General features: G+C 41.9%; 1 protein-coding gene across 8 annotated transcripts in view; it reads right to left on the reverse strand.

Moving 5' to 3' along the window:
• The window catches only part of MATN4 (matrilin 4), a 211,210-nt gene that overhangs the window by 94,496 nt on the left and 94,816 nt on the right, over nt 1-21,898 (reverse strand). For 2 of the 8 annotated variants that reach the window (XM_086932299.1, XM_086932300.1), the window contains 4 exons: nt 21,331-21,453; nt 19,598-19,720; nt 17,863-17,985; nt 5,214-5,336 (listed from right to left, as the gene is read on the reverse strand). The exons of 1 other annotated variant lie outside the window; for it this stretch is intronic. In XM_086932299.1, the coding sequence (XP_086788425.1) occupies nt 5,214-5,336; nt 17,863-17,985; nt 19,598-19,720; nt 21,331-21,453 (492 nt within the window). The remainder of the gene's footprint in view (nt 1-5,213; nt 5,337-17,862; nt 17,986-19,597; nt 19,721-21,330; nt 21,454-21,898) is intronic. 5 more of the 8 variants (XM_086932307.1, XM_086932305.1, XM_086932301.1 and 2 more) reach the window with 4 other exon arrangements.

A 21,898-nucleotide genomic window follows, 5' to 3' on the forward strand; every position in this document is an offset into this window, starting at 1 on the left:
CTCAATTCTTGAGCAGGCTCAGTTGCACTGTCTGAGAGATGCATGGCGGACACTCCACCTTGCATTGCCAGGGTATACATATTATTCTGCCCCACACAAACAATATTCAAGGATCGATATGGCCTTTGTCACTGATAAAATACTGCCATCTGCAGCTATGGAAGTCTGCCCCAAGATAACGTCTGACCATATTCCCATTTTGTTTTCCTTTCAGCCCCAGGTAACAGACAAATCAGTGGAGCTTTTTCCATTCCCACTGTATTTACTGACAGACAATGAGTTTGTCTTATTTATTTAAAAAAAACTAACTTAGTTTTTGCAGCACAACATGGGTACTGCCTCCCCTTTTATTGTATGGTGCACAATGATGGCTTATATAACAGATATTACCCAGCAATATATGTTACAGCTAAATACAAATTAGGAAGCTATCAAGACAGCTGCTTGTCAAGCACCAACACATTAGATTTCTTCCACGCAGAGGTAATCCAACACTTGGGCCAAAATCAGGAACAGCTGTATATTTCACTGATTAATAAATAATCATCCCTGGGTAGGACGCTGGAAGAAAAGACCGCTGCTAGCCATAACATGTTTTAAACAACAATATCTCAACCAGATTTAATGAGGAAGGCAGATACACAAGTATGTACACAACATTACAAGGTAGCAAAGAAAGGAGAGACTCCTGGTATCTTTTTAAAAGTGCTCATGGCATCATATATGAAATTCACACTTTATACAGGACAGTAATAACCAGCCGCGGCCTGTAGTGGGAGTACCGGCCGGGCGGTGACGTGGGGAGGGGGAGGGGCAGGGTGGGGGGTAGGAATGTATGGATTACGACTTTAACAGGTAAGTAAACATAAAAATAAATAAAACGAATTTTGTTGCGCGCACTGCATCGCATTTGGTGATGCAGTGCAAGCAACAAAATTACTACCCCCCACCCAGCCCCTCCCACTCCCCACATCACCGCCCGGCCGGTACTCCCACTACTGGCCGCGGCTGGTTGTAACAGCACTGTTGGCATAAAATGCGACGGCAACCCAAGGGAGCTGTGTGCAAGTAGTGCTCGTGAAACAAAGAGTGACGGCTCGAGTGACAAGTGGGAAACACAGCAAAGAACGCAAAGTGCCTTCCTCATTAAATCCGTTTGAGACATTGTTGTTTAAAACATATATATACCCAGTTCCCAATCCGGTCTATGGGTTATACTCCTGTTGTTCTTTATTGCTACTAAAGAATAACTGTGGGTCTGGCTAGTATGTTTGTTCTGACCTGCTAACTAGTGTCTTCTATAAAGGGTATCTAGACTACAACAGGACTCTCATCCGTGTGAGAAGATTCCCATCAGTTCCATAAACTGTGCCGCCCTTTTGTCATCATATGGGTCAGCTTCACAGAGCTGGGAGTACCCGTTGCAGACACAAAAAGATTTTACTTAATGTGATGTCTGACTAGGTGAACAGGGGTTCTCTCTGTGTGAATGGTAACTGAAAAGCAGTGCAAAATAAAAAATAGTATGAGTGAAAAAGTGATCTGTTAAAATTTGGGTAATGGTTGCAACAACAACTTTATTCTTCAGTCAACCACTCCCAAATATTAAAACATAGATTGTGCAAAGAAACAGTAGTTTCAAACAAAGATCTACTGTGTAAGATGTTAGGTCAGGAACTGATGGGAATCTTCTCACACGGATGAGAGTCCTGTTGTAGTCTAGATACCCTTTATAGAAGACACTAGTTAGCAGGTCAGAACAAACATACTAGCCAGACCCACAGTTATTCTTTAGTAGTGTATTGTCAGTTTGGGGATTATAACTGTGCTGGTCTTTAAACTTCCCTAGGACCCTCCTTCTCCCTACTCCTATTGTTCTTATGTTCTTTATTGCTAGCCATAACAAGCATCGCTCTCTTCAGTACAAATATGGAGAACAGTTCAGGAAAGTGCTGGCACATCAGCTTGCTAATAATGAATCTAAGAGACAAATCAAGGCTGCAAACGGGGAATATGGCTCATTATATATGCATCCACGGTTAATAGTTGAGCAATGTTCCCAGTTTTATCAAAAACTCTATGTACAAATCAATTTACTTAATGAAGAATATCTGTCTAAATACTAAAAAGAGTGCAACCTCCCGTGCTTGAATGAAGAAGAGCCTGCATCCCTTAATCTAGGAATCATGCATGGAGAAATACTTGAAACTGTGACTAGGCGGCAAGCCAATCAAGTTCTATAAAGTCTTCAAGAGCATCATAGTGCCACCACTGAGCAATGTTATACAATGTATAGGGGTAAGTGGAGAAGTGCCTCTTTTATGGAATACAACAAATATTGTTTTCTTTTTAAAAAAGAACAAGCCATCTGAGGCTGTAGTTCTTATCATCCTATATCTCTCATAAATACAGATTCCAAAATTTTTGCGACCGTTTTGGCAACTCGGTTGGCACATCTGATGCCAGGATTAGTGTAGAGTCAACAACATGGTTTTATCTTGGGCAGGGACACCACGGCCCATGTTAATACTGCAATCATGGCTTTTGATATAGCAAGTAAGTCTGTGTTTAATAAGTGGGTGGTCTTGCTAGATGCCGAAAAGGCATTCGATTGAGTGGTATGGGGCTGTCTGTGATCAACACCTTCCTCATTTAGACTGGGTGGCCAATATAGTAAGTGGATACATGCTTTATATAGTAAACCACAAGCTAAACTGCTGTATGCCAGTCCACAATCTTCTCCCTTTCGGATATATCGCGGCACTCATCAGGGGTGTCCTTTTCCCCACTATTATTCACATTATATATTGAGCTGTTCATATGCGCACTAGGCTCTAATACACACATATTACCGATGAGATCATATTGAGCCTAAATTATCATCTACTGCTGCAATCTGTTATCAAAAATCTGAGAAGCTGGCACAAATTGCCAATCAGCATAATAGCATACTAGCATCATGAAAAATGAAAGTACTACCCACATTTTTATATTTGTTCCTCTCTATTCCCCTACGCAACCCTAACTCTTTTTTAAGAAACTAGAAGGGTAGATAAGTAGCTTCATTGGGGGCACAAGCGAGCACATCGGGCAATACAATTTACTAATCTGGCGGCAAAAAGCTGGAATAATTTACCTCTCAACCTCCGACTGGACCCTTCCGAATCTAGTTTCCGGAGGAAATTAAAAACTTACCTCTTCTCAAAATAGTGGGCTCCTCCCCTACTTCTCTTTCAGAGTGCTTCAGTTCAGCGCGGGGACACGCATTCTGCGTAACCAGGCGCTCTATAAATGCCCCTTAATAAAAAAATAAAAAAAAGCTTCCTTAAAAACAGGGGGGGGGGGGCTACAACTACCGGATTTTAAACTGTACTACTGGCTGGCATTTGCGGGCCATCTTCACAGCCTTCTATAATTTGAGAAATAAGACTTCTGTCATTCTCATTGCGCTTGGGTCTGACAGAAGAATGTTTCTCTACAGAAGTAATGATCCTATTTACTTCAAGAGAGTTCACTTTAAGACCATCAGAGATATTGTGCTTATATGGCGGGAAATTTTAACTAAATGTGCCCTGTCTTTAACTCATGGCAATCTTCCTCTGTGAGGTAAGCCGATGCTTCCGGAGATAATTTTATGACTGTCTGTAGGCTATGGGGTATTTATGGGGTCGATCAGCTTGGACACTTATACGACCTAAATGGCTTCCGAACATTTGAAGCTTGCAACTTTCTTTTGAACTCCTGTGTCAGCTATTTTTTAAATACCTGCATATCAGGGACTTTTTATTGAGACGGCAAGGGATAATGACACCAGAGAGCTCTGAATTATTAGCATGTTTGCATGGTATATCCCAGAAATCACTAATAAGGAATATGTATCAACACTCTTGTCACCTTAGGGTGGATGGCAGCGAAGAATTGATGTTAAAATGGAGCAATGCCTTTGGTCTAGACATTAATCCTATAGAGGTGAACACTGCATTAGAAACATTGGACGGGTCAGTACACTCAATCAATCTAAAGCTGCAACAATTTCAGACAATCTGCATGTTATATCACACTCTGGATAGGAGAGCTAGCTGGGCTCAGAAAGAGGGTAATAATGGGGCAACAGGAGTAAATGCTCAAAATTCGGGCTGACAGCTGCAAATATAGTGCATACGTTCACCACCTGCCCTAAGTTGGAGGCATTCTGGAAGGAAACAAGGAATATTATGAGGTTTCACCTGGGTTTAGATTATCCTTTGAGAAAGAACGAGATTATGTTAGGTTATAAGGCGGAAGCTAACTCTGGCCTGAGATCCCTCGTCTCTATCATTCTTGTGGCTGCTTCACTTGCTGCAGGGGCATGGATTTCCCCAAAGCCCTATCGAGCAGCAGAATGATGGGCAGTCATGAAGGAAACTTATGAAAGGGAGTTGGGGTTCGCCAGAACTAAAGGAATCTGCTCCATGAAGAAATACGACTCCATATGGGACAGACTTGCACAAAATTATTAAGATAGTATGGGAGACTGATTATATTCCGTTTTGTTTGTTGTTTTTTTTGCTTATTGTAGCAATATGCATTAGCTTTTATTAGGTACTATTAACCACTTGATTTATATGTAAATTCAATGTATTGTTGAAATGCTATATTATAAATGTAAAATGTTTAATGATTATCCCATTGGCAATAATAAAAACTATTTTTTTAAAGGATTGTTTTGAGGAAGTGATGGTGAAGTGCCAGTCTTATCCTGAGTTCTCTAATACATTTTCCAAAGCATATAAAAAAATATTATTCTTTTACTTCACCCTGTGCCACTCTTCTCAAATAATAGAATAGTTGACTGTTTAACAACAACCTAATACCAGGACTTGTGGGTTTGAGACTCAAGATATCTACACAATTTACCACAAAACACACCAAAACATCTTGCCTCTGAGAGAATTAACTACATAGATTAATTCCATCTTGTGCCAATGAAATGGGAAGCATGTCAATTCAAACTGAGATCTCAGATTTCAATAATATTGGCTACTCATTCTTCAGACTGTTAGCAACCGAGAATCCCCAATATAACACTGTCACCATAAATGCAAGTATCAGTAGAGGATTGACAGAATCACTCCAAATATTCAGAAAAGATAACACTTACTGGCAAGCTTTCCAAACACAAATGTGCGGCATCTACTAATAAACATAGTACACACTAAATTAAGTAATCTTACGAGAGCATGATTTTCCATCTTCATTGAGCTTGTAATGTGGTTTGCATTCACATTGATAGGATCCTGGCACACTGATGCAGATGTGTTCACAGCCATGATCCATTTCAGCGCACATATCTATGACTGGAAGAAAACAAGTATATAGCAAGTATCCATCAATCTAAAGTATGCACAATTCAATTATGCAACACAACCTAACCAAAACAACAACACAAAACACTCCACAACAAAACATAACACAATGGAATGTGTTAATAAGACACTATAACATTACCAAAAAGACAACACTACAATGCAACACAAAAGTAGCACAAAGAAACATCCCACAAAAATTAACAACAAAACAAAAACACAACAAAACCTAAGGGTAAAGCACAACAAATATCCAACAGAGAAGACAACACAACAACTAAAGAATCGCAAAACTATAAGAATACACAAGCCAACACCAATGCAGCAACAAAGCATTGTACTACATACCCACAAACACCAATAAACAATAACATATAAAACACAATAAAACACACCAAAAATACAACCACAAGACAACACATTAATAAATCTGTAACACCATACATGCAACACTTACACAACATAATACAATGACATGGCACAAACATACAACAGAAGGGCCTTGTTCACATGTTTTTTTAACAGCCCCAGAGTATCTCAATTTATTATGGACGTTCAATTATTTTTAAATAATAGTCTGGGGATAGATATGCAAATGTCTGCTGAATTGGTTATTTTTGGACTCCAAACAAATCAAATTAGAAGGAGGTCAGCAGCAGAAGAAGGATTCCTATTTATTTGTATGTCTGTTTATCGGTTTTGCATCACTTCTCGTTGGTTAGAATCTGATCCACCGGTTTTTAATCACTGGCAACTCAAATTATTATCTATATATCAATTGGAAACAGCGGTTTATAAATTGAAGGGGGTAAAAAGGAAAATATTTGGTCAAAATGTGTGGGCTCCTATTTCTAAATGGATTTGATTTATTACTGCTTTATTGATTGACTATTTTATGCTCCTTTGTTCTATGTGTTAATGTATATTATGATTGCTCAATTGGACCCTTCTATAAAGGAGATTTTTTCTGTTTTTCATTTATATGCAACTGTTTGCTGAAATAAAATCAATAAATATATTCTTTTTTAAAAAGGGCATTGTTGTGCTATGGTTTTGTTTGCTTTGTTGTTTACTTTGTTTTCGTGTTGTGTTGTGTTAAATTATTGTATTTTGTTTGTGTGTCATATGGAGGTGTGTATATTTCTTGTGTTTTGGTTTTCTTGTTGCATTTTGTGTTGTCTTCCTCTACTGTGTGTTTTTGCTATTAATATATTGTTGTTTGTATTATTATAATGTGATGTTTTGGTATTGCAGTGCTAATACTGGGTTGTAATGTGCTACTATTCTACTTCTACTGCTTACATATGTACAAACATTCTTCCCATCTAGTACCATCAACAGAAATCCACTTTCTTGATATAGTGGTAAAGTGTATGCTCCTAGTACTATCTTTTTACCATCGATAACAAGTACCAATGCCGAACAAAACATTTTATGAACGGCTTTGCTTAGTTATGCTTCTAAATATTTTGTTCAGGAAATTGTTGATCTATGGTATCCTTAAAAATCAAGGTGCGTGCCATCTCTAATAACGTGCCTACTAAACCCCAAATCTAATGTTCCTATTCAACAATGTCCTCTACAGACCCCATGAATGGTATCTATAAAAATAGGCACATTTCTACCTTAAGAAATATCCATTTATATGCTTCACACCATACTGAGCTCAGAAACGCAAATTAACATATTTCTGATCTTCCCTCTGTAGCCCCCAAACAATAATCTCAGTGTAATAAATGCTACTTTATCCTGCCATAAATAACAGGGGCCAGGTTTATCATTGAATTGCATTGCCTTTTTGTCACACATGATGTCGCAAAGGCAAAGCAATCCTTATGTCAGATTCACAAAGAATCCCAAGGCCACATTGCTAGCCCTACGTTGCTTGGTAAATCTAGAGTTAAACAAGGCAGTGCAAGAGTGGAAAGAGTGCTGAAAAAGGTCTGTCATTTTCACACAAGGATGGGGATTAATTTCATGATTTTTCTTTAAAGGTTGTGGGTCAGTCTTTGATCTCTCACAAAGCCTAGGGGTAATACAGGCTCTTGGAAACCCTGTGGCACCCACCAAAAAAACAAAGTGGCCAGCTCCTGCCGGCACCCACAGTGGGTGCTGGCTGGGGAGCTGGCAGGGGCCATGTGGATCTTGGCACTACCTCGACAGCCCCTAACAAAGTTTACAGATGTAGGTGCCCTGGATGGGCACTGATGCAACCACCCAAAACAAAGTACGTCTCCCATCAGCACCCACAATGGGTATCGGCTAGGCCAAACAAAAAGAAAGCTGTGGGTGTCCCAGATGTACCGGGACACCAACACAAACATAATACAAAGGAAGTGAAGAAGTTATAGGTTAGAAGGTAAATATTTTTTGGTGCATGATAGTGTCCCAATCTGGCCCGAGAAAACCCCAGCATAAATTTTAGGTGTTTTGGAGGACTGCAAGGAGTGCAACAGCCTCCCCCAAGAAATACTTAAAAGATAATTCTATGTTTCCTGTGGTCTGCCGAGAATGACCCCATGAAAATCCATTGATAGTTTTAAGTATTCCCAGAGCTGGAGCTTTTGCTCTTCACTTTGGGAATGCATGAATCTCTTATGGTTGGTCTTACGGTTACATTATGTGGCTTGAAGAGAGGAAAAGAAAGACAGAGACAGAGATGCATTTGCCACCTTGCCCAATACGTAGTATTTACCAGATGGCTTTGTTAGTTTTTTTGGTGCCACCAGTGGGGCAAGGTGGGAAGTTGTAGCCGGCAGAGCTCCACAAGGCCAGATATATTTACCACAAGGTCTCACTGAACCAGTTTTCAGAATGTCAAAATGGTCCTAGCTGGAAAAACCCGGTTTTCTTGCCCCCATGAAATTAACCCTCCTCGGCCAAGCTTCAACACCTTGTTGGGGTCCTCCAGAGGAGGAGAAAGTGACTAAGACACACTTTCCTCAAAACTCTATTTGGTTACTTCAGCAGCCCTCAGGTTCTCAGAGCTTGTTTATAGACACCAGGTTTTTATCAGGCAATTCGCCTTCAGGATCCAACCCTAGGTGGTCAACAGGGATTTCTTGAATATAGGAGTTGTTCTGCTTTTCTGGTCCTGGAGCAGCAATCAGGAGGTCAACCACATGATCAATGGAGAGCAGGTCCAGTACTTGGGTGTCAGCAGGAGCTATGGCTATTTATGTGTTCTTCTTCTGTCAGGCAGAGTCTTTTTTCTTCAAAGGTGTTTTTTCACAGGTTCAGGATTGTTTTGAGAGGAAATGGAGGCTTACGGAGGTGGAAAAAGGGAGATGGCGGATTTACTCTGCCATGGAGAGCACGTACCTGGAGTTGCTCCTACGGTGTCACGCTGCATCACCAGGGGAAGGGACAGAAAATGATGAATACCGGCTGAATATAGCTGAGTATAGCTATGGATGTTAAGGGGAATTGAAGAAGAAGTTTGAATACGTTTTAAGGGATCCTACTAGTCTTCAAGCTATCTTGATGTACGCTCTGGTTGCAAGGACACTTAGGCTTTCCTGGCTGCTGATTAGGTACTTGCACTGGCTCATCTGCCCTCTTTTGGCCTTGTCTAGCTCTATCTGAAGTCAGTGCTCAGAGAGGAGGATGCACCACCCGCACCTCTTTGGCTGCTGGACCGGAAATGACCACTGCGGCTACAGCGGACAGAGGTCATCTGCCAGGTCTCTGGCTAGCAGACAGACAGAAGCCAGTGGCAGCGAGAGGAGCTGCCTCTCAAGTTGCTAAACCAATCCTGAAATTACTACATTCAGGTGAAGCAGCAAATCCCTTGCACACTGGGGGAACAACATATCTTTAATCATAATCAGCAATCATTAATACTCTGTGTGCAATTCTGCCAGCTCATGAAAACACAGTTGAGACCCATTGTGTGTGTCCCCTCTCCCCCATGGGGATTTGGTGCTCTGAGAGGTGGCAGATGCGGCAAGCAGCCTGAAACATGGAAATAGTACAGCAGAGATACTGCTACAAGCTAACACAAGGGGCACCATGACATTATTGCACTTAACGCTGATTGCTCTGGTGTACAGATTCACGTGCTGATATCCCAGCATCAGTGCAAGGGGCCACCAAGTACATCGAAGGAGTGGGATATCAGGCTCAACAACCCTACCTCATATGACTTACCTATGTCAGGCCCACAGGGAGTATCCGGCGCTGAGGGAGAAGAGCTTACGGCAGACGAGGGTACCACCAACACCAGTACTAACTTTAATATGCAGAAAGGGACACAGGACCAGGCCACTGGCATGGCTGATGAGACAAACATCAATTTTACTTTAGCCACCCTGTTATACAGTGAGGCAAGCTTCCACCGGACCCAGTAAAAACCTCATAGGACTCACATTTAACAACAATCCCTTCCCCTTTGAAGAAGAAAAGTAAAACTAGATCTGTTAAAAGCTTTAAAAAGACTATTGACCCCTAGGGTAGCCAGCAATATAATGTGCTGTCACACGCACAAAGGGGGGCCCCGTTGGCAGTCCTCTGCGTAAATGGGTTATCTGCAAGGGAGAAGTCAAGGGTATGATATCTCATTCATCAAACTCAGGATCGGAAACTGGATATGGTTTAGAAAGACCCAAAGTCCATAGCCAACGTAAAAGCGCACAACTCCTCTAGCAATCTGATGAACAGCCCTCACTCTCTGGGCAGCTTCCCACTACTGGGTTTCTCTCCCCTAGTAACCCTGGAAACTACTGAGACCACTGCTCAAAGGTTACTCCTGACATCAAAGAACCTTCACTTTCTCTAATCCTTCAGGTGCTGCACGATCAAAGATTAGAAGCGCAAGAGAAGTATGCACAGGTCAGGGTGGATAATCTCTCAATTCAGCAATCATTATCAGAGGGGACTTGCATATTTGCATCACTTACGTGTGATGTATTGGAGTTACAACAATGTGTCGCCGACACTGAGGAGACCACTGTGTTTATGGCCAGAACAGTCCAAACACATGACAGCCAATTAACATTTCTGCAGGGGAAGGTTGATGACTTGGAAAATCAGCAACACTAAAACAACCTAAGGCTGTTTGGGGTGCCTCAGGGAAGGAAGGATCTGACCATTGAGTTTTTGTTATGAAACTATTCCAAAAAGCATTTTCCAAGCTTGCAGACTGGGATTGGGACTATCAAATACAGCTGGCGCTTAGACTACTTTTTTCTTAAATAAAGCCAGTCCACAATACCCTCACCCAATACATATTTTTGTTGGTAATTTTCTTCTGCAAGAGGCCATATCTATTAAAGATCGGCCTGCTACTCCTAATACTGGTAGAATCCATTTCCATTTTCGTGAGATTGGACCTGTGTAAAAACACTATGGCTTGAAGTTGCGCCAGCTCTTCGATCCACTAAAAGCAGTGGGTGCACATGTCTATTTACAGGAACCTGTGCGCCTAAAGGTTATTGAGGATATTCATTCTCTGATGTGGATGCTGCGGAGGTTTAGATGGGCGCCCCTGGGGGTTGGAGTGTACCGTGGGCTGTTGTCCTGTCTGGATAAAATATTAGGTTCAATGATTGACCCTCTGGGGCATACAGGTTTAAGGTGCAGACCCGGCTGGGGTGTGTGCGCGCACGGGGGAGGGGGGCCGAGAGGGGGGGAGAGGGAGGCAGGAAGGGGATTAGAAAGTATGTGTTTGTGGTTTAACCGCTGTTGTTTAAGTTCATTTACAGTTGTTATATAATTGGCATTTTTGTATGCAAGTCAAAATTGGGGGGGGGGGGGGGGGGGTCCACCCAAAATCCTGCTAATATACAAGGCTCAACGCGTGGACAGTCATGGACCAATCTGGAGTTTTTCCCGCTTAGGCACCCCACATTCTAGCCGGCTTTAGGCGATTATCCTTTGCTTATGAGACATCACAACTGTGACATCGTGGCTCTAATTTGTAACAATATACTGTGTATGAATGTTTAATTTACATGCCCAGATAGCTGTGATGAAATGGTTGAAGGTCATACTGTACTATGAAAACCTAAAATGCTAATAAAAAGACAAAAAAATTGAGGATATTCATTCTCAGATACTCCACACAGATACTCTAATCCAATGGCAACACGAGGCTGCTTAATAGATAAAGGTAAACTATTGGTATAGTAGACTAGCTTAGATACCTTATCAAAGCACTGTTATCTTTTTTCTTGGTATGCTATTCTGTTCCTCTTTCCTAATATTATTTTCTTCCTTTTTGTATTGTTATTTCTATTCATGTGATGCATTGTGGGTGCTGTAGGTGTACTTTGGGTGGCATGCTCCCTGATAGCTGACAACTAATTGGCAGTGTAAGGGGGGAGCATTTCTTTTTCAGGACACAGGGTGGGGGGGGGTGTCTGGTGTTTCATACATAAAGAAAAAGCCTCCTGCGTTATTTTTTGCTTCTTGATGACTTCAGTTCAGAGGAAGAGGGGCCAGGTGGTGAGGGGGAGTATCAAGGGTGGTTGAGGGGGAATTTGAGAGAGAAATCATCCAAGGGGATGGGTGCAAAGTGAGAAGTAATGTGGTGCAGGGTTGTAATAGAGAGTGCATGAACTTTATAAACTTGCTATTTTTCCTAGCAAAGGCTTCAGGGTGAGGTAGTGCAGGTTGGTATTCAATGACTATGCTAACGCATTAAATAATGAGTTCCAATGGGGTTAATTAGGTGTATTGGCTGCAATGCGTCAGGTTTAAACAAAGGATGTAAACGCCAGCTTCTGCGGGAGGAACTTAAATTGTATAGGCTCCATACTGTGCTTCTTACGGAGACTCACCTGGCTTATAAAGATAGTCAAGTCAAGTCAAGAGATTTATATAGCGCGCTACATACCCATAGGGTCTCAAGGCGCTAGAGGGAGGGTGGGGAATTACTTGTCGAATATCCAAGTTTTAAGTTGCTTTCTGAGTGCTAGGTGGTTCTGGGTAAGGCGAAGGTGAGTGGGAAGTGAGTTCCAGCTTTTAGCTGCCAGGTAGGAGAAGGATCTACCTCCCAATTGTGGTTTTGTTGATGCGAGGTACCGTGGCAAGGGCTTGGTTGGAGGATCGCAGCTGACGGGAGGGGGTGTAGAAGGACAATCGTGTGTTGAGGCATTCGGGCCCAAGATCGTAAAGTGCTTTGTGTGCATGGGTTAGGAGGCGCAAAGTAATCCTCTTATTTACGGGGAGCCAGTGGAGGTTTTTCAGGTGACCAGAGATGTGTTCTTTACGCGGGATGTCTAGTATGAGCCTGGCTGAAGCGTTCTGGATGCGTTGGAGTTTTTTCTGGAGTTTTGCGGTGGCACCGGCGTATAGTGTGTTTCCGTAGTCCAGGCGGCTCGTGACCAGTGCGTGGGTGACCGTTTTTCTAGTTTCGGTGGGGATCCAGCGAAATGTTTTTTTGAGCATGCGAAGAATGTTGAAGCAAGATGATGAAACGGCGTTGACTTGTCTGGTCATCGAGAGTGAGGAGTCCAGGATGACGCCCAGGTTCCGTGCGTGGTCCGTCGGGATGGGGGCTTTTCCAAGGGCTTCTGGCCACCAAGAGTCATCCCAGGCGGAGATAGAGGTGCCTAAGATGAGGACTTCTGTTTTGTCTAAGTTCAGTTTCAGACGGCTGTGCTTCATCCACTTGGCTACTTCTTTCATTCCTTCGTGTAAGTTGGTTTTGGCGGTATTAGGGTCTTTGGTGAGTGATAGGATCAGTTGAGTGTCATCCGCGTAGGAGATGATGTTGAGATTGTGTTGGCGAGCGATGGCCGCAAGGGGGCTCATGTATACGTTGAAGAGGGTGGGGCTGAGTGACGATCCTTGTGGCACGCCGCAGATGACTTCAGAGGCCTTTGACTTGAATGGTGGGAGGCGGACTCTCTGTGTTCTTCCGGTAAGGAACGAGGTGATCCATTCCAGTGCTTTTCCTTGGATTCCTACGTCTCTGAGGCGCTGAAGAAGGGTGCTGTGACAGACTGTGTCGAAGGCAGCGGAGAGGTCGAGGAGGATGAGGGCGACTGTGTCTCCATTGTCCAGTAGAGTTCGAATGTCGTCTGTTGCTGCGATGAGGGCGGTCTCAGTGCTGTGTTTGGCTCGGAAGCCGGACTGTGAGGAGTCGAGGGATTTGTTGGTTTCGAGGAAGGCGGCGAGCTGGTTGTTGACAGCTTTCTCAATGACTTTGGCCGGGAATGGAAGAAGCGAGATGGGACGGTAGTTTTTGAGTTCGGTGGGGTCAGCTGTGGGTTTTTTCAGAAGGGCGCTGAGTTCTGCGTGTTTCCAGCTTTCCGGGAAGGTGGCGGAGTTGAGGGAGCAGTTGATGACATCTCGGAGGTGTGGTGCTATGATGGAGTCTGCTTTGTTGAAGATGTGGTGAGGGCATGGGTCAGTTGGGGATCCTGAGTGGATGGAGTTCATCAGGTGGATGGTGTCCTCAGTGGAGATTGGGGTCCAGTCGTTAAGGATGTTCAAGGGGGGTGAGGGTCCCGCAGGAGATTGGGTGGGTTGGTCTTCGGGTCGGTTGTCGAAACTGTTGTGGATGTCTGCAATTTTGTTGTGGAAGAAGGAAGCTAGGGAGTCGCAGAGGGCTTGGGAGGGGGTGATGTCGTTGGAGTTGGCTGATGGGTTGGTAAATTCTTTGACGATGTTGAATAATTCCTTGCTGTTGTGGGCGTTGTTATCTAGACGGTCTTTGAGTGTGGCTTTCTTGGCAGACCGGATTAGTTGGTGGTGTATGCGGGTGGCGTTTTTGAAGGCGTCCCTGGTGCTGGTGTTAGGATCTTTTTTCCAGGCCTTTTCGAGGGAGCGACAGTGTTTCTTCGATTTCTTAAGATCATCGTTGAACCAGGATGCGTTTTTGCTGCCTAGCTTGATTAGGCGCTTTTTCAACGGTGCTAGGATGTCGGCGCTGTAGGATAGCCATTGGGTGAGGTTGATGGCTGCTTGGTCGGGGTTTGAGGTGTGGGCGGGGGGGTTTAGTAGAAGCGATGAGGAGATCTGGTCGCTGGTGATTTTGTTCCAGTTTCTTCGCAGGGTGGGTTGAGGATGGTTGTGGATTGTGGTCTTACTGTAGGTAAAGTGAACGCAGCTGTGGTCCGTCCAGTGAAGAGCTGTGGTGTGACTGAATGAGACATATTTGCTGGAGGTGAAGATAGGGTCAAGAGTGTGACCTGCAATGTGGGTGGGGGTAGTGACGAGTTGTTTGAGTCCGAGGTTGGCGAGATAGTCCAGAAGGGAGGTGGCGTTGATGTCGTTGCTCTTTTCCAGGTGAAAGTTGAGGTCTCCCAATAGAATGTATTCCTTGGAGGGGAGGGCGTGTGGGGTGATGAAGTCAGTGATGTCTTCACTGAATTGTGCGCGGGGTCCTGGAGGCCGGTAGAGGAGGGTGCCTCTGAGTGTGGTCTTGGGGTCGGTGTGGATCTGGAAGTGAAGGTGTTCGGCGCTAGCGAGGTTGACGTCTGAGCTGGTTGAGATGCGGATGGAGTTCTTATGGACGATAGCGATGCCTCCTCCAGTATGCTTGATGCGGTCCTTTCGGATGATCTTGTATCCTTCCGGAATGGCAATGGTGATGTCAGGGGCAGAAGAAGCATTCATCCAAGTTTCTGTTAGGAAGGCGACGTCCGGTGAAAAGGTGTCTAGTAGATTCCAGAGGTCGATGGCGTGCCTGTGGACCGAGCGGGTGTTGAGCAGAATGCATTTAAGGTGGTTGGTGTCAGATCTCTGGTAGGTGTTAGTGGATGAGGAGTTGTTCTTGGTGCCGTCGAACTTGCAGGAGTTGCAAGAGAAGGGTCCATGGGTGTGTCCAGGAGCGGCTTGGACGCAGTTGGGGGAGCGGCCGGGGTTAAGGGCTAGGAGGGTGGTGGCATCGTAAGTGATGCGAGTTGGCTGGGCATTACGGGGACCAGGGGGTCTGGCGCTGGGCGCGGTCCAGGCGCGGACGGGCGTAGACGGGCTTACCTTTGGCGCACCTTCGGCGCGGATGGGGCGCGATCGCTGCGCGTGAACGCTGCGCGCAAACGCGATGGTCATATATGGATAGTGGAAAGGGGGAGGGGCGAGGGCGGCTCAGCTGGGAGGCGAGGCGGGCTCAAGGGAACGCACACGGAGCACAACAACAACAAAAACAAAATGGAGGGGGGAGCAGAGCAGGGCGCCGGGGGTTAGGCTACCAAACAATTGTCTGCACAACTCAGAGTGTCTCTATAAGAGGAGTAGCTATCCTATCGAACAAACTATTTGAGTGAAAAGCTCCTAACTTTTCTGCCGATCATCGAGGCAGATGGGCAATTGCGCAGCTTGAAATTAAGGGTATAAAATATGTGTTTTACACTATATAAGGACCCAATGTTGATGATCCCAGAGTATTTGATTGGTTAATGTTAGAGCTATTGGACTGGCAGGGGCAGCTTTAAAGCATGGGGGGTTTTAAGTGTATTATGAATTATGGCATTTATTCTACTAACGGGGTGCTACTTTAAGAATTGTGAAAATAAGGGGCTCAATTCTTGAGCAGACTCAGTATTCAAGGATCGATATGACCTTTGTCACAGATAAAATACTGCTATCTGCAGATACAGAAGCCTGCCCTAGTAGAACCTCTGACCATAATCCCATCTTGCTTTCCTTCCAGCCCAAGGTAGCAGACAAATCAGCATTTTTCATTCCCGCTGTCTTTACTGACAGACAGTGAGTTTGTCTTGTTCATTCAAAAAAAAATATTGAATTTTTGTAGCACAATGTGGGTACTGCCTCCCCTTTTATAGTAGGGACACAATGAAGGTCTATATAAGAGGTATTTCCCAACAATATATGTCACAGCAATAAGGAAGCTATCAAGAGAGCTACTTGTCAAGCATTGACACATTAGATTTCCACCACACAGAGGAAATCTGACACAGGGGCCAAAACCAGGAACAGCTGTATATTTCACTGATAGATAAACGCTCATCCCTGGGTAGGATGCTGAAAGAAAAGACCACTGCTACCTATAACAAGCATTGGTCTTGTCAGTACAAATATGGGGAACAGGTCGGGAAAGTGCTGGCACATCAGCTTGCTGATAATAAAGCTAAGAATCAAATCAAGGTTATAAAAGGGGAGGATGGCTCGTTACATACGCATCCAAATTTAATAGTTGAACAATATTCCCAGTTTTACCAAACACTCTATGCATAAACCGATTTACTTAATAAAGAAGATCTGTCTAAATACTTAAAAGAGTGCAACCTCCCGTGGGTTTATTGAAGAACAGACTGCGTCCCTTAATCTAGAAATCCTGCATGGAGTAATCCTTGAAACCTGACTACGCTACCCTCTTGTATTGCAGCAGGGGTAACTCAATACCAATTGAGTTCTATAAAGTCTTCAAGAGCATCATAGTGGCACCACTGAGCAATGGTATACAATGTATAGGGGACAGTGGAGAAGTGCTTGTTTCATGGAATACAACAAATATTGTTTTCTTAATAAAAAAGGACAAGCCACCTGAGGAATATAGTTCTTATCATTCTATATCCATCATAAATACAGATGCCCATATTTTTGCTAACGTTTTGGCAAATCAGTTGGCACCTCTGATGCCAGGATTAGTGTTGAGTCAACAACATGGTTTTATCTTGGGCAGGGACACCATGGCCAATTTTAATACTGCAATCATGGCTTTTGGTATAGCAAGAAAGTGTGCGTTTAATAGGTAGATATTCTTTCTAGATGCTGAAAAGGCATTCGATCGAGTGGTATGGGGCTGTCTATCGGCAACACTTTCATCATTTGAAGCACATGCATTCCAGGTTAAATAAAAGTATGGTACAATTAAGAAACATGAATGCAATGATAAAGACTTTGTTTCTTTGTTGATGTTTTTTATTTCTTATGGGGGTTTTTGTGCTTATTGTAGCAATATGCCTTTATTTGGTACTATTAACCACTTGATTTATATGTAAATTCAATGTATTTTTGAAATGCTATATTATTAATGTCTAACGTTTAATGATTCTCCCCTTTGACAATAATCATTTTTCGTTTTTTAAAAAAAAGGATTGTTTTGAGGAAGTGATTGTGAAGTGCCAGTCTTATCTTGAGTACTCTAGAACATTTTCCATAGCATATAAAACAACAATATCATTCTTTTACTTCACCCTGTGCCACTCTTCTCAAAGAATAGAATACGTGTAACAACAACCTAGTAACAGGACTAGTAGGTGTGTACAAGACTCAATATATCTACACAATTTACAACAGAACACCACAAACACATCTTGCCTATGAGAGAATTAACTACATAGATTAATTCTGCCTTGTTTCAATGAAGTTGGAGGCATGTCCATCCAAACTGAGATCTCAGATTTCAGTAATATTGGCTACTTATTCTTGAGACTATTAGCAACTGCGGAGCCCCAATATAACACTGTCACCATAAATGCAAGTATCACTAGAGGATCGACAAAACCACTCCAAGTATTCAGAAAATTTCATATTTGCTGCCAGTTTGCACAAATGTGTGGTACCTTCTAGTAAACATAGTGCGCACTAAATCAAGTAATCTTACGAGAGCATGATTTTCCATCTTCATTGAGCCTGTAATGTGGTTTGCATTCACAATGATAAGATCCTGGCTCACTGATGCAGATGTGTTCACAGCCATGATCCATTTCAGCACACATATCTATGACTAAAAGAAAACAAGTATGTAGAAAGTAGCCGCCAATCTACAGTATGCACAATACAATTATGCAACACAACCTACACAAAACGACAACACAAAAACACTCAACAACAACACATAACACAATGGCATGTGTTAATAAGACACTATAACATTACCAAAAAGACAACACCACAATGCAACACAAAAGTAGCACAAAGAAACATCCCACAAAAAGTGACAACAAAACAAAAACACAACAAAACCTAAGAGTAAAACATAACAAATATCCAACAGGGAAGACAACACAACAACTAGACAATCACAATACAAAACTATAAAAATACACTAGCCAACACCAATGCAGCAGCACAGCATTGTACTACAAACCCACAAATGCTAATAAACAACAACATATAAAACACAATAAAACACACCAAAAATACAACCACAGGACAACACAATAAAGAAATACCTCACACCACAAAAGCAAAACTTACACAACATGATACAATGAAATACCACAAATGTACAGCACAAGGGCATTGTTGTGCTATGGTGTTGTTTGCTTTGTTGTTTACTGTGTTTTAGTGTTGTATTGTATTGTATTTTGTTTGTGAGTCGTATGAAGGGTCTATATTTCTTGTGGTAGTCTTGTTTCATTTTGTGTTGTGTTCCTCTACTGTGTGTTGTTGCTATTAATTTATTGCTGTTTGTATTATTATAATGTGATGTTTATTTGTCGCACTGCTAATACTGGTTTGGATTGTTTTACTGTTCTACTTCCACCACTTACATATGTACAAACATTCTTCCCATCTAGTGCTATCACCAGAAATCCATGTTCCTGATATAGTGGTAAAAAGTGTATGCTCCTAATACTGTCTTTTTACCATCGAGAACATGTACAAGTGCTGAACAATTACATTTATGAATGGCTTTGCTTACTAGTTGAAATGGTTGTTCTATGCTATCCTTGAAAATCAAGGCGCATGCCATCTCTAATAACGTGCCTACTAAACACAAAATCTAATGCTCCTATTCAACTATGTCCTCTACAGACTCCATGAATGACGTCTATAAAAATAGGCAAATTTCTACCTTAAGAAAGATCAATTTATGTGGTTCACACCATATTGAGCTCAGAAATGCAACTTAACATCATTCATGTTTTGCCTCTGTCTCCCCAAAACAATAATCTCAATGTAATAATGCTACTTTTACTTCACCCTGTGCCACTCTTCTCAAAGAATAGAATACGTGTAACAACAACCTAGTAACAGGACTAGTAGGTGTGTCCAAGACTCAATATATCTACACAATTTGCAACAGAACACCACAAACACATCTTGCCTCTGAGAGAATTAACTACATAGATTAATTCTGCCTTGTTTCAATGAATTTGGAGGCATGTCAATCTAAACTGAGATCTCAGATTTCAGTAATATTGGCTACTTATTCTTCAGACTATTAGCAACTGCGGAGCCCCAATATAACACTGTCACCATAAATGCAAGTATCACTAGAGGATCGACAAAACCACTCCAAGTATTCAGAAAATTTCATATTTGCTGCCAGTTTGCACAAATGTGTGGTACCTTCTAGTAAACATAGTGCACACTAAATCAAGTAATCTTACGAGAGCATGATTTTCCATCTTCATTGAGCCTGTAATGTGGTTTGCATTCACAATGATAGGATCCTGGCTCACTGATGCAGATGTGTTCACAGCCATGATCCATTTCAGCACACATATCTATGACTAAAAGAAAACAAGTATGTAGAAAGTAGCCGTCAATCTACAGTATGCACAATTCAATTATGCAACACAACCTAAACAAAACGACAACACAAAAACACTCAACAACAAAACATAACAAAATGGCATGTGTTAATAAGACACTATAACATTACCAAAAAGGCAACACCACAATGCAACACAAAAGTAGCACAAAGAAACATCCCACAAAAAGTGACAACAAAACAAAAACACAACAAAACCTAAGAGTAAAACATAACAAATATCCAACAGGGAAGACAACACAACAACTAGACAATCACAATACAAAACTATAAAAATACACTAGCCAACACCAATGCAGCAGCACAGCATTGTACTACAAACCCACAAATACTAATAAACAACAACATATAAAACACAATAAAACACACCAAAAATACAACCACAGGACAACACAATAGAGAAATACCTCACAACACAAAAGCAAAACTTACACAACATGATACAATGAAATACCACAAATTTACAGCACAAGGGCATTGTTGTGCTATGGGGTTGTTTGCTTTGTTGTTTACTTTGTTTTAGTGTTGTATTGTATTGTATTTTGTTTGTGAGTCGTATGAAGGGTCTATATTTCTTGTGGTAGTCTTGTTTCATTTTGTGTTGTGTTCCTCTACTGTGTGTTGTTGCTATTAATGTATTGCTGTTTGTATTATTATAATGTGATGTTTATTTGTCGCACTGCTAATACTGGTTTGGATTGTTTTACTGTTCTACTTCCACCTCTTACATATGTACAAACATTCTTCCCATCTAGTGCTATCACCAGAAATCCATGTTCCTGATATAGTGGTAAAGTGTATGCTCCTAGTACTGTCTTTTTACCATCGAGAACATGTACCAGTGCCGAACAATTACGTTTATGAATGGCTTTGCTTACTAGTTGAAATGGTTGTTCTATGCTATCCTTGAAAATCAAGGTGCATGCCATCTCTAATAACGTGCCTACTAAACACAAAATCTAATGCTCCTATTCCACTATGTCCTCTACAGACTCTATGAATGACATCTATAAAAATAGGCAAATTTCTACCTTAAGAAAGATCAATTTATGTGGGTCACACCATATTGAGCTCAGAAATGCAACTTAACTTCATTCATGTTTTGCCTCTGTCTCCCCAAAACAATAATCTCAATGTAATAATGCTACTTTTACTTCACCCTGTGCCACTCTTCTCAAAGAATAGAATACGTGTAACAACAACCTAGTAACAGGACTAGTAGGTGTGTCCAAGACTCAATATATCTACACAATTTGCAACAGAACTCCACAAACACAACTTGCCTCTGAGAGAATTAACTACATAGATTAATTCTGCCTTGTTTCAATGAATTTGGAGGCATGTCAATCCAAACTGAGATCTCAGATTTCAGTAATATTGGCTACTTATTCTTCAGACTATTAGCAACTGCGGAGCCCCAATATAACACTGTCAGCATAAATGCAAGTATCACTAGAGGATCGACAAAACCACTCCAAGTATTCAGAAAATGTCATATTTGCTGCCAGTTTGCACAAATGTGTGGTACCTTCTAGTAAACATAGTGCACACTAAATCAAGTAATCTTACGAGAGCATGATTTTCCATCTTCATTGAGCCTGTAATGTCGTTTGCATTCACAATGATAGGATCCTGGCTCACTGATGCAGATGTGTTCACAGCCATGATCCATTTCAGCACACATATCTATGACTAAAAGAAAACAAGTATGTAGAAAGTAGCCGTCAATCTACAGTATGCACAATTCAATTATGCAACACAACCTAAACAAAACGACAACACAAAAACACTCAACAACAAAACATAACACAATGGCATGTGTTAATAAGACACTATAACATTACCAAAAAGACAACACCACAATGCAACACAAAAGTAGCACAAAGAAACATCCCACAAAAAGTGACAACAAAACAAAAACACAACAAAACCTAAGAGTAAAACATAACAAATATCCAACAGGGAAGACAACACAACAACTAGACAATCACAATACAAAACTATAACAATACACTAGCCAACACCAATGCAGCAGCACAGCATTGTACTACAAACCGACAAATACTAATAAACAACAACATATAAAACACAATAAAATACACCAAAAATACAACCACAAGACAACACAATAAAAAAA

Source organism: Lissotriton vulgaris, chromosome 7, assembly GCF_964263255.1.
Source record: "Lissotriton vulgaris chromosome 7, aLisVul1.2, whole genome shotgun sequence".
Classification (NCBI taxonomy): Eukaryota; Metazoa; Chordata; class Amphibia; order Caudata; family Salamandridae; genus Lissotriton; species Lissotriton vulgaris.